This window comes from Lissotriton helveticus, chromosome 5_1, assembly GCF_964261635.1.
Source record: "Lissotriton helveticus chromosome 5_1, aLisHel1.1, whole genome shotgun sequence".
Lineage (NCBI taxonomy): Eukaryota > Metazoa > Chordata > Amphibia > Caudata > Salamandridae > Lissotriton > Lissotriton helveticus.
The window spans coordinates 1,516,704,436-1,516,717,253 of NC_136065.1; the positions used below are offsets into that span (position 1 = coordinate 1,516,704,436).

The 12,818-nt window shown below is 42.6% G+C and overlaps 1 protein-coding gene across 1 annotated transcript in view; it reads left to right on the forward strand.

Moving 5' to 3' along the window:
* Window positions 1-12,818, forward strand: part of LOC144755524 (C4b-binding protein alpha chain-like) — a 553,044-nt gene that overhangs the window by 136,128 nt on the left and 404,098 nt on the right. The window contains exon 2 of the mRNA XM_078644533.1: window positions 9,548-9,742. Coding sequence (XP_078500659.1) covers window positions 9,548-9,742 — 195 coding nt within the window. The remainder of the gene's footprint in view (window positions 1-9,547; window positions 9,743-12,818) is intronic.

Here is a 12,818-nt window from a genome sequence, read left to right on the forward strand (position 1 = left end):
AGGAACTTAAAAGAATTCAACTGGGACACACTAGTTGTCAGGAAGTTGCAAGTGTACAGGCTGATGCTTCAGAAAGCATAGCTTTAATACAAGGAAGACAAACAAATAGGGGGGGGAAACCCACAACCTCTTTTAATAAAAGTGGGACAAGCAAGTTTAAACCGACCACACGCTCGTGCAATAGGTGTGGGAGCCCTTTTCATTTAGCTGATTCCAAGAATTGTACGGCTTTGTCTAGAGACTGTTTAAAATGTGGGAAAAAAGGGCATTATGCACGAATGTGTAGAACAGTTGGCTCAAAAAAGGTTGCTTTGGTTGAGGGTGAAGTTACTGATGATGAAGCAGAGGTAATGATGATTACGTCTGCTGGCAGCCTAAAGTCAACAGAGGGTGTTGTCCTATCTCGGCCTAAAGCAGATTTTGAATTGAATGGTGTTGTTGTCAATTTAATGGTGGACACAGGTTCGCTTTACACAATCATCCCTAAGAAGTTGTATAATTCGTCTTGCACTGAATCAATTTTAGTGAAATCTGACATCACACTAAGGGGTTACCAAGGTGTAAGCATTGGTGTCCTTGGATACTTTGAGGCCAGTATTAAGTTTAAAGGTAGAACCACTCAGGGGAAGGTTTATGTGTCACCACATGGCCCCGCTATTTTAGGGTGGTTACACCAATATGAGCTTAATATAAGGGTGAACCCAAGAGCTGATCCACCTGTAATGTGTGTTGAGGTAGAAAATGCATGCAATATAGTTCAAGAGAACTTAGAAGTTATTCTTAAAAAGCATGAAAATATTTTCAATGAGAAGTTGGGGGAGGCCATTGGTTACCAACACGTCATCAAAACAAAAAAAAGTGTAGTACCTGTGAAACACACTGCAAGGAAGATACCTCTATCTGCAAGAGTTGAGGTCAGGAAGATCATCAAACAATTATTAGAGGATGACATAATCGAACCTGTGGAGGCCACACAGTGGTTGAGTCCAGTGGTAATCACACAGAAACCGGACAAATCCTTGCGCTTCTGTGTGGACATGCGAAGCCTTAACAAAGCCGTGATAATGGATAACTTTCCGCTTCCGAACATAAATGAAATTGTCCTGAGTTTGGGTGGAGGTAAGATCTTTTCAAAATTGGACCTTCGCAGCGCATACCACCAGGTAAAGCTTCATCCGGACTCAAAGCAATTTACATCGTTCATCACTCCGGAGGGCACTTACCAATTCAAAAGACTTCCTTTCGGCCTCTGCTCTGCAGCAAGTGCTTTCCAAAGGATCATTACGGATGTACTCAAAGACATTGAAAGGGTAGTGTTTTTCCAGGATGACATCCTGATTCATGGTTTGGGTGTTGAAGACCATGATGTTATCCTGGATAAAGTTCTCACTGCTCTTTCAAGAGCTGGTTTAACATTGCGCAGGGAAAAATGTGTGTTCGCTGTTGAAGAAGTAGATTACCTGGGGTACCACGTTTCTGGCCTTGGTATACAACCTAAAAAAGACCTTGTAAGTGCTATATGTAACGTGTCTGAACCTGATGACAAAGACAAACTAAGGTCTTTTATGGGCATAGTTGAGTACTATGCGAAATTCGTAAAGAACTTTGCAGAAAAGGTTGAACCCTTGCGGATTATCATGCGGAAAGGGAAAGGTTTCTCTTGGGGTGCAGATCAGAGGAATGCTTTTTTATTGATCAAACAAAACATATTAGATGCCAACATTCTTTCAAGTTTTGAGCAGTCTTATCACACCATCCTCACTGTTGACGCAAGTTCTATTGGGATTGGTGCGGTCCTAACACAGAAAGGGGGTGGCAAGCAGAACACTGTTGCATTTGCGTCACGTTCTCTGACTGAGACCGAAAGGAATTACTCAGTCATAGAGCGTGAAGCTCTGGCGGCTGCGTGGGCAACTCGGTATTTCAGGGTGTATTTGTGGGGAATCACCTTCACGCTCAGAACGGACCATAAGCCTCTGTTGAAGGTTTTAGCCCCTGGGGGGATTAGGAACTGCTCTGGGAGATTAGCGAGACTTGCTGTTAGCGTACAAGAGTTCACGTGTAATGTAGAATACTTGCCTGGTTGGTGCAACTGTGTTGCGGACTGCCTATCTAGATTACCTGACACTAAAGAGCCGCCTAAGGAGTTAGTAGCTGAAAGTGTGGTCGCATTTTTAGATGACTTAGAGAGTGATTTAGCCAGCTCTATATCTAGGAAGGATTGGATTGAGGAAATGGGGAAAGATCCTGTTATGGCTGGCTTAATCAAGATGTGCAAAGAAGGGGTGTCAAGGCAAAGTACGGTCTCACCTGCTCTTCGGCCTTATGTTCAGTTACAGGATGAGATTTCCTTACAGGGCGAGCATATCCTTGTGCGGGGCGAGAAATATATACCTCCGATATCCCTTAGACCCCGTATCATTGCCCTGGCGCATGAGGGCCATCTAGGCCAAACCCTTACTGGCAAGCGTGTCAAAGCTGATTTTTGGTGGCCGGGGGTAGATGCACAGGTGAAAAGTTGGGTTGAACAATGCCAGCCGTGCAAGGTGTCTGAATAGAGGTTACAGGTTTGTTCAAGTAAAGATGGCATGGGGAAAATTATTTCTGACGATGATGTATGGCAGAAGGTCTGCATTGACTTCATAGGTCCCTTTCATGATCTAACAGACGCAGAGAAATTCGCCTTGGTGTTGGTAGATTCAACTTCAAGGTGGGTTGAGGTTGCCTTCATGAAAAGCATCACTGCTGAATCCACTATCAAGGTCCTTGATGAGGTATTCCGACGGGAAGGTATTCCCTCAATGGTGTTAACGGATAATGGCACGCAGCTTACCTCTGCCATTATGGAGGATTATTTTAATTTTCTTGGATTAAAGCACTTGCGTACATCGCTCTACAACCCACAAGGGAATGGACTGTGTGAGCGAATAAACAGGCTTGTTAAGGGCACTATGCAGCTCGCTTTAGCGTCAGGCCGCCCTGTGCAGAAGGAGATTAAAGAAATGCTGTGGGCATACCGCACAGCTGTTCATAGCAACATGTCGGTAACACCTTTTGAGCTCATGAGGGGGAGGGTGCCAGGCACTAAACTCATTCCTACTTGGCTACATGAGAAAAAAAACAAGGTGGGAGACAACACCCCGGGAAAGGCTGTCTCTACCAAAATAGCTGATGGGGACCTGGTAAAAGTAAGACCAGGAGGTAATCAGAGGATGTTCAACAAATTTAGGGGACCCTACCAGGTAAGGTCCGTAGTTGGTAATTATGTTAAGTTGCAAAATGGTCAAACGTGGAACCTCCGCAGGGTAGCACTTTACAAAAAAAAGGTTAAGTCTGTTCCTTCAGCTCAAACTTCTAAGAGTGTGGTTGCTGATAGAGTTTGCAGACCTCTTCGCTGTAAGGTTGCTCCTGCTTATTTGAAAGACTTTGTGTGATTTCATCTGTTTAAGGGAGGATGTGGGGTTGGATGACCTGTTTTACCTTGTCCTGCATTCTCAAGAGTGAGCAATGTGTTCGATGCTGTTTTGCTTTTCTTTGTGTTTCACCTTTTCTTTTTGGAAAGGTTACTATGAGCTTTTGACTTATTTACTCTGTTGCACTCTTTTCATTCTCTGTTTAAGGAAAAGAGATGTGTTATATTCGCCCTGTGCTCTGCGTCACCGTCCTTGTCGCGTGCTGTGCTCGCGCTGCCCGACTTGGTGACATGCCCTGTGTTCGGTCCAACGGTCGGCAGTTGCCCGTTTGGTCCCGTTCACGTTGGTTGGGTTTTCTACATCGCAGCCTAATAAATTATCCTAATCAACACGACGCTGGTGTGCAGCCTCATTACTTCGTTTACAACACAAACACTACAGACACTTCCCCTTACATCCACAGAAAAGAAACTGTGCTCATTTACCTCGTGAAAACATGACCGGCATCATTAACAAGTTTGTGCCTTCCTTCGTATTCAAAAAATCTCCATCTCTTCTCCCTCCCACCCAAACAGTTCTTAAAACCTCCTCCCGCACGTTTTCCTATTGAATCCCCTAATTAACAAAAGACCTTGTGGTCTGCCGTGTCCTATGATTGCTCATGATAAAAATGCTTAATGCCTACAAATCCCATGATGCTATAACACCCATCTGTGGAGATGAATCCCCCACTTAACAAAAGACCTTGTGACCTGCTGTGCCCTATGCTTGCTCATGATGAACATACCTAATGCCTACAAATCCCATAATGCTATAAACCCATCTTCAAAAAGGATAAACCCATCTAGAATAAAAATATTCATGCTAAGAAATAATGACTTTAAACATGTGTACATGTAAAAATATAAAAAATCATCGTTCTACTTCAAATATTTAAGTATCATAATCTTAATGCAAATCACATTCTTTTAATTATATGTGTTGAGCGTCTCTTAATTTTTTTATCTCCTCTTTAAACAAATGATGTACTGTTCAAACAGAATCGCCCTTTCAAAGTTCCACTCGAAGTCTTCCGATATACTGCTGTCTCCACAGCGATACTCTTCCAATATTCAATTGTTTATTCCATAATTTGTAGACCACTGGGGTGCACTCGCGTTGGGACGATTAAAGTTGCAAAGCAAGTGTTGTACCTTTTGGAAGTGTCATTGACAAGTTGTGGAGGGATGAATCACAGCGCTGTATTTGCACGCATTTATCCAGCAAAATCTCACGATTAATTAAGGGAAGGAGTGCACCTGCTATCCTTAACACTTGCTTTGCAACTTTCTATAAGTGGCATTTTCAGACCTGCAATTTGAAAACCAACTTCACTAAAAGTTCAGGGACACTAAACTCCAATTTTCGATCAGCTCCCAATTGGCAGATACATTTACACAATGTTACAAGGCAGCTCCAATGCTAATCCGTGGGAGAGATAGGCCTTGCTGTAGGGAAAAACTAACTTAGCAGTATTTCACTACCAGGATATTTAAAACATCGCAGTACATGTCCTACCTTTTAAATACACTGCACCCTGCTCATGGGGCTACCTTTTGCCTACCTAAAGGGAGCCTTAAATGTAATAAAATAGAAGGTATGGCCCTGGCAAGTGCGTGCCAGGTCGAAATGTCGGTTTAAAACTGCACACACACACACTGCAGTGGCAGGTCTGAGACATGTTTGCAGGGCTACGCATGTGGATGGCACAATGAGTGCTGCAGGCCCACTAGTTGCATTTGCTATACAGGCCCTTGACGCACACAGTTCACTGCACAAAGGACCTACTAGTAAATCAAATATGCCAATCATGGTAAAACCAAATACCATTGCATTTTAGACAGGGAGCACTTGCACCTTAGCACTTATCAGCAGTGGCATAGTGCACAGAGGCCTCACATGAGCTAAAATGAAATGCAGCACACAGTCAAAAACAGGAGGTCAGAGACAAAAAGCCAGGGGAAACCATGCCAAAAGATTCCAGGTCTAACACACCCTAAGACTGTTTTAATTTGGCTGACCATGTGATTCTACACTCCTTTTTCCAATTCAGGGGCCAGCTATTAGGCCTCCTCTCTCTTTTCCTAGCCCCCCCCCAAACAGTGTAAGAACAAGAGGCTTAAGGTCGCTACCCCCAAAGTCACCTACAATGAGATCCTTCACCATACCAAAAAGCTCAGAGGATATGACAAAATAATTAAGGACCTTACCCTCCCATTGTCAAATGTTGGTAAAGCCGGCTGAACTCCTGGACACCTATCATTAATTATAGTCATATTGCAGCTGTTGAGTAGGATCTCCATGTGTCTGCCTGACCAATCCCCTCTCTTACTCCCCAGGACCTGACAAGGAATATTCAGAAATCACAGAAAAAACTAATCACAGAAAAAAGAACCCTCAAGTCTAAAAAGTTGAGCGAGAGGGGTTATCCTAGAAGGTATCTCACCAACCCTCGGATATTCCTTTTATAGGACGAAATCCCTCACCCACCAAAGGTGGCATGCTTCATCACTGGGATTCTCCTCGTACTGGGTTGCCTAGTCCCGGCACGGGCTACAACCCCCTCACTCAGGGATGTTTTGTATCTAATCAGAGGTATTCTAAATACCACAATGATGAGTGACAAATTGCGTAAGGCAAGAAGGCCTTCACGATCTGGCAGCAGATTAAAGCACTTAGGGTACAGACTGAGACAGCGGTGTCCTTCCTGAGCTGCATGCCAGGTTAAGGTGAGGTCTGTTCTCCTGCAATGAACGTGTGTTACCAGTGAATCCTCTGAAAAAAAATATACCACAGATGGAATAAGGATCACTGGTTTTGTATCTTTTTCTTTTCCTATTATATTTTACCACCTTTTTTTAAATATCGCTATTACTTCTGTCATTCAGTACTACACTGGAACTTTGACATTTAATTCACTTCACAGCAGCACAAGTTGGTCCTGTCGAAAGCCAAGACATCTGATGTTTAGGGTCAATAGGCTGAAAAATGTAGATCACTATCGTCACTAACTGCAGGTATATGCTATCCCTGCCAGTGCTCTGTTTTTAATCCTAGCCCCAGGATGTGTCAAAAGTACATTACGTACATGGTAGCTAGTTTTACTCTTTCACAATCTCTTTTTTCTTGCGCTGCATCTCTCACCTGATTCGATTTGTCACTCATCATTGTGGTATTTAGCATACCTCTGATTAGAAACAAAACATCCCTGAGCTCCTCCTTCTTAGTGAGGGTGTTGTATCCTGTGCCGGGACTAGGCATCCCAGTATGAGGTGAAACCCAGTGATGAAGCATACCGCCTTTGGTGGGTGAAGGATTTCATCCTATAAAAGAAATATCCCAGGGGTTGGTGAGATACCTTCTCGGATAACCTCTCCCGCTCTCATTGAACTTTTTAGACTCAAGGGTTCTTTTTCTGTGATAAGTGTTAAATTGGGGAGTCAACCCTTGCAGGACTTTAAAATCCTCCTCTGACCCCCCCCCATCCCTTTCTTGTGAACCGAGGAGTATTCTGTGCCATATCTTTGTCCCTTTGGATAGAGTCCCTTGTGTTGAGGGGGGGGGGATTTTTCATTTAAATCACCCTTCAAAAGAAAAGGCACACAAGGAAAAAGTGCTTGAGTCTGGCTCAGCAAAAGTGCCAATTCCCAGAATAGAATTTTTTTACCAAATGCCGGTGAAAATGAGCTACTAAGAATCAGGTTAGGGAATTCCAAATGGTCCTTTCTAAACTGATCAGGGTATCCCTTTTTATCCCCCTACAAGTTAAAATAGTGGGGAGCACAGATATGGATACAACTAAAAATGTGGAGAATCACTGGGTAGGACGGACACCATAACAACATGCGTAGCATATACCAAAAAAGGCTAGGCACCCAGCAGGTCTCCCAAAATGCCCCTTAACTGCTTTTAAACTAAAAACAACCCCCAGTCTTCCATTTCCCTGGTTTCTTGAATGGCTGCAATTACCACTTTGTTGATCTTGATAACTTGAATGAGTGACTCCAAGTTCCTTTTCACGCTGGCTATGTTTCAGGACAGAAGATTTACCACTATGGCAAAGGATACCTGGAAAAAGGTTTTAGAGAACTCCCATTTTGAGTTAACAGTCCCCGCAGACTCACTCTTTTCAGATGACTCCAACTGGTTAGTGAAGATTTGCCTGACCTCTTCTGTCTTCACCACTAAGACCTTTTCTAGGCCAACATCCCCCTGGCCTCCCACAGCTAAGGACAGGGGTCCATGGTGGGAAAAGGAGGGATAAGACCCCTACCTGTCCCCCTGCCTCGTAGTGGCCATTGACTTAGATTGTGGTCAAGCCTACAGCGGGATAGGTGAAGCATAAATATCAAAGCCTGCCTGAGCTTATCTGACAATGTCAAAACTTCTTCCTCCACCACACTGGAATAAAAATGAACTTATGCATGAGGCCATGCCATGGATAACTCCCACTAACGACTTGCCATTTATGACTAACAGTTACCGCCCTCAATGTGTTTTTATGTTGCTACCATGACTGCTATTTTTCTTTCGACCTGACGAAGATACCATTAAGTAACAAGATAAGGAGCTGAACATTTTTAAACTCAACTTTGGGATTTTTGAGAGAGACGTTGCTTGTTCTTGAACACAGGAGTAGGATGAATTTGTGGTTCCTACCAATACCAATCGAACGAAACCCAGACAAACATTTATCTTGTTTTTGCATGTCACATTACTGTACATCCCGTCATTTTAACAGTGAGAACTACATAACTACTGGACAGTCACCGCACCAATACCATTGCACCCTTTTGGGGTGCAATGGTTCTATTGTTTTAAGAATAATTACATTGTCTGTAGATACAATTGATGTTTTCAGTGTAAATTCACATACTGGAAATAGATTAATTCTCCATACACACCAAGCTTCAGTGTTTTAATGCTGTCCCTAAATCAGAACAGCCATTGTTTATTTGCTAATAGTGTTATGATATCATTTCAGATGTTCTTCATATGTACACACCTTTGTACCTTTGCTCATATCTTTCAACCATGCTGCCTCAAGCTATTTAGTTTTTTCTTGAAATTTTGAAGTTCCTAAGTTTGGAGGGCCACCAATGTATCATAACACCACTGAACTAGAATAGTCACCTGCTAGTCTACCATCCATAACTGTGATTTGCCCACACAGTCCTCCAAGCATTATGCAACACCTTCTAGGTCACCCCTTTCCTATTTTCTTAAGAGATATGTGTCATTTGAGTTTTCAATAGGAAGATAAATCTGAGGCAACATTTTTAATTGTAAAGTAAAAATGATCAGTGCAGGTAAAGTGTTGTAGGCTCAAGATCATACACTGGACAATCCAAACAGGGCCTAAATATTCCTTGAGCCTAAAAGAGCAGTAGTCATTTTGGAATTATGATCTTCTATCTGGATGTTAAAGTCCCTGAGCGGAAGAAGCGTGTAATTATTTATGATGTACTTACTCTGAAATTCCAGTAGACCCTGGGCAAAACCCCTATCATAGCTGGGAGGTCTGGAAGTCAGCATAACCAATTTACATTGTTTAGTGCTACAGGAGATGACTAGACTTAGTATTCCAGACTATTTGTTTTTATTTTTACTGTGGATTTGCCTGTTATTTTTCTGAGATGGCTTTAAATATGACAATAACCTTGCCTTTTCCCTCATCTCTGTCAGTTGTAAAGATAGTCAATTTAATAGCAAGATCTTTGGAAGGATCCAACCAAGAGAATGTAAAATAGAAGCAATCTAAGGTTTGAGGTGTCACTGTCAAAATATTGATAAAGTGAGCATGTTCAGCTAGCGGATCCTACATTAGTATATCCACACATCAGAATATTTTCCGGCCTAATCAGTATTCTTAGATGTGTTAAGATTTATAATTCCTGTACTTGAAATGTGGTGATAGCAATTTATAATACAATGGGACTTAAGGTTTTGCTTTAAGTTGTTAGACCTCTTTTGTGGCACCAAACAGTTCTGCTGGAATGTTTAAATGTGCGTACAACTGATTGAGGGAGATTAGTGTGTAAAGATAAGGATGTTACCAATCGAGAACTTTCCATTTGTCTCTGTCTCTTCAACAGGTGATTGCGGTCCTCCGCCATCTGTGGATTATGCCATCCCTGAAAAGGGTGCGGATAGTGATTCCTTTCCTGTTGGCACCACAGTGAGATATACATGTGATGCTGACAGACATTATATGAAGATAGATGATAAATCGGACACCGTTTCTTGTCTTGAAGATTCTTCATGGTCACCAATTGAACAATTTTGCAAAAGTAAGTTTGGTGTTTAAGGTTTAAGTATGCTCTACCCATCTTTTGTTCTTTTTCAAACATAGGTGACAATAGGATTTATTATCAGTGTTTGAACCCTGAGGCTTGCAGTCACACTCCACCTGGATCTCCAACTAACAGAAAACTGACTGAGCACACATTTAGCATTCCTTTTCAATGTACACACCACAAAAATGTAATAAAATGCACTCTAAAGTGTGCTGTCACTGAACGAAGTCAAATGGTTTGATTGCGTAATGGTTAGCATTCTTTGGCGGCCTAATAGGATGCTTGCATTCACACAGTGATCCATTACTTGTTTTTTGGAATCACATTGATCGCAGGCTACTTTAGTATGTCAAGTGGCCATGCTGAAGATAAGGAGCACAGGTATGAAACTGTCCGGACAGATCTCAAACCATGGCAACATCTAGATGGAGAGAAAAGAGAAGAGCAAAAATAGAGAGAGGTGTGACAGATTGAGTAGTAAACTAAGGGACAGAAAAGAGCGGTGACAGAGCGAGAGAGACAGAATAACTAGATTAACAAAGTTGAAAGAAAGAAGAAATGGAGAAAGAACATGGCATTTGCAATTGATTAAACAAGAAACCTAACACGCAAATGCATAGAGAAAAATGCTGTATCTTGAAATTAGAAGGCGCCATGACGCAATTGAAAGTGTTGCTTCATAGAGAGGAAGACACCAAGTTTTAAAGGGGTAGGATAAAGAGAGGCTTGAGGGCACTTGCAATGGTTAATGATGTCAACAAGGATTAGGAAAATGTTACCAGAATATGAAATCAGGGAGTAGGACGATATTAAAGAATGTCTCTTTTCTATATAAAGAACTGTCTCATTGCTAAAATAAAATATGAAATGGAAGATTCCATGACAGAAGTTTCGGAAGCGATTTCAATTGCGTGGCATGGTATCCAATGCCGGAAGGCCTCACAAAACCCAATAATACTGTACTGAAATGCTTTTAATGTAAATGTAATGTAAATTGATACTTATATAGCGCACTACTCACCCGCAAGGGTCTTAAGGTGCTTGTACGAACACCGCTGTGGAACCCATCCTGGCTTTCCCTGTGAGGTGTCCACTCCTGGGCACCCCCAAGGTGGAGGCCAGGCATCCTTAGTGTTGTGGGGGCCGTTGTGGAGATTAAGCAAGCTATTGCCCAGAGTTGCAGAGTGGGACTTCATGATTGGAATAGGCACCGAGGCGAGAATGATCAGGTCTGTGGAATTTTGAGCCCAAGAGCCGCCGCGGCGGGAATGGAACCCTGGTCCCGGGCTAGACCTCTGCATCAGGGTCTGCCGCGCTAACCATTGAGCCACACTTCTCCCTCTCTCTAATGTATCTGAAGGAAATATACGGAGGCTACAGCTACTTTGTTGATTGTCTTTTTTTGTTAAACAGAAGCAAATTCTATGCCTCCCTGGATCTTTGAGAGAAAGTATTAACGATGAGACATCCTATTAAAACATCAATCAGAACTGGAAATGGACTGATAATCTAAAGGAGAAGAACAAAAGTTACCCCCCACTTTTCAGGCGAGGGTAGAAAAAGTAGAAACTTCCACTTATGTCAGATAAACAATCCAAATGAGAGGGCGGGCTTAATCCCTTAAGCAAAGCAGACAGTGGTGGCTGCTGCCTATCTTAAGTGGGAGAGTGGCTGGTGGGGGTTAAGGGAATACAATAAAATGAAAAGACTTACCTGCCACTCCACTCCCACTGACAGCCACCTCATTGCTCCTCTCGTCCGACACGGAAGTGGATGGGCCTCAAAGCACAGGCTCCTCACCAAATTCAGACGCTTCTCTTATGCTATACCTAGCATGAGAGCAGCACCTGGGATTGGTCCAAGCGGCCTTGTTTGCAGCTCATTCAGTGCCTGGGAGCCTGCGGCTTTTCTCCAACCCGTACAACACAGTTGGGTCGGAGAAACATAAGTACGTATGTCTGTTTGGCAGTCCTAAGACGGCCGGCCAAACTGGCATATGTACTTATAAGTGCACACTACTTCTTCTCACTGCCATGCCAGGCCCGGCCCGCCCTAAACACATTGCTTGGACTCCATTGCAGCTCAGCCAGTGATAAATGACCCCATAACACCATTTTATTATCATTTTATTTATAATGTGCTGGCACTGGGGCAATGCTCCTCTGCTATTACAGAGGATCCTTGACTGAAAGCAGAGGAATAACATTTAGTTTTGTGTTTTCAACAACATCAACTTTACTTATGCCAGCTCCATGGCAATAACAGCACTCATATTATGCTCTTTTAAAACATCTAATTAAGCACCAGGGGCTTGTCATAAACTGTTCACATGATCAAAGGAGGGAAATAGCTGTGCTACAACTGAGTAACAAAGTGTGGTAATCCAAATTTATAATATCCCATGATTAAACGTACCACTGTAGAAGGTGTATTCCTCTTGAAGAGTTTAGTTACAACAATTGATGAGTGCGCATAGGAGAGACAAGAGAAGAGAGTGGCAGAAATTCACCCAAAAGTAAGAGATGCCAGAGAGACTTAATGATCACTTCACCCTGACCTCTCTACCCTATCACTAGTGCAGCACTACAAACAAGACACTATTTACAAACATAATACAATGAATTGCTAAGAAGCAAACGATTTGTCGAAATTATAACTTCAAAAAACTAACTGCCTCATTGTTGGATTTACACAGACAGAATCAGCAATGTTGGTTCAGAAATAGGAGACATGAACACTAAACACCCAGAGGTATGAAAGATCTGGTCAAGCAAACCAATATACACTTCATATTTCTGACGTTGTACTACCCAGTGGGCGTATATTTTACTAGCTATTCCCAGTGCCTGAGCTCCACCGAATAAGTCCCAAAGCAACACAATCTGTCCAGGGACCTGAAAACATCCTAAGTGCCTCTACTGGGAAATAAGGACTGCTTAAAGAGTAGCCTGCATAATCGGTCAGAGGAACTGGAAATAAAAGGCAACCAAAAAGGACATTCCACCTACCACGGAGACTACAGATAAGACGATGAGTCCATCCTAGAAGTATTGCCAATGGTTTTAGGCCT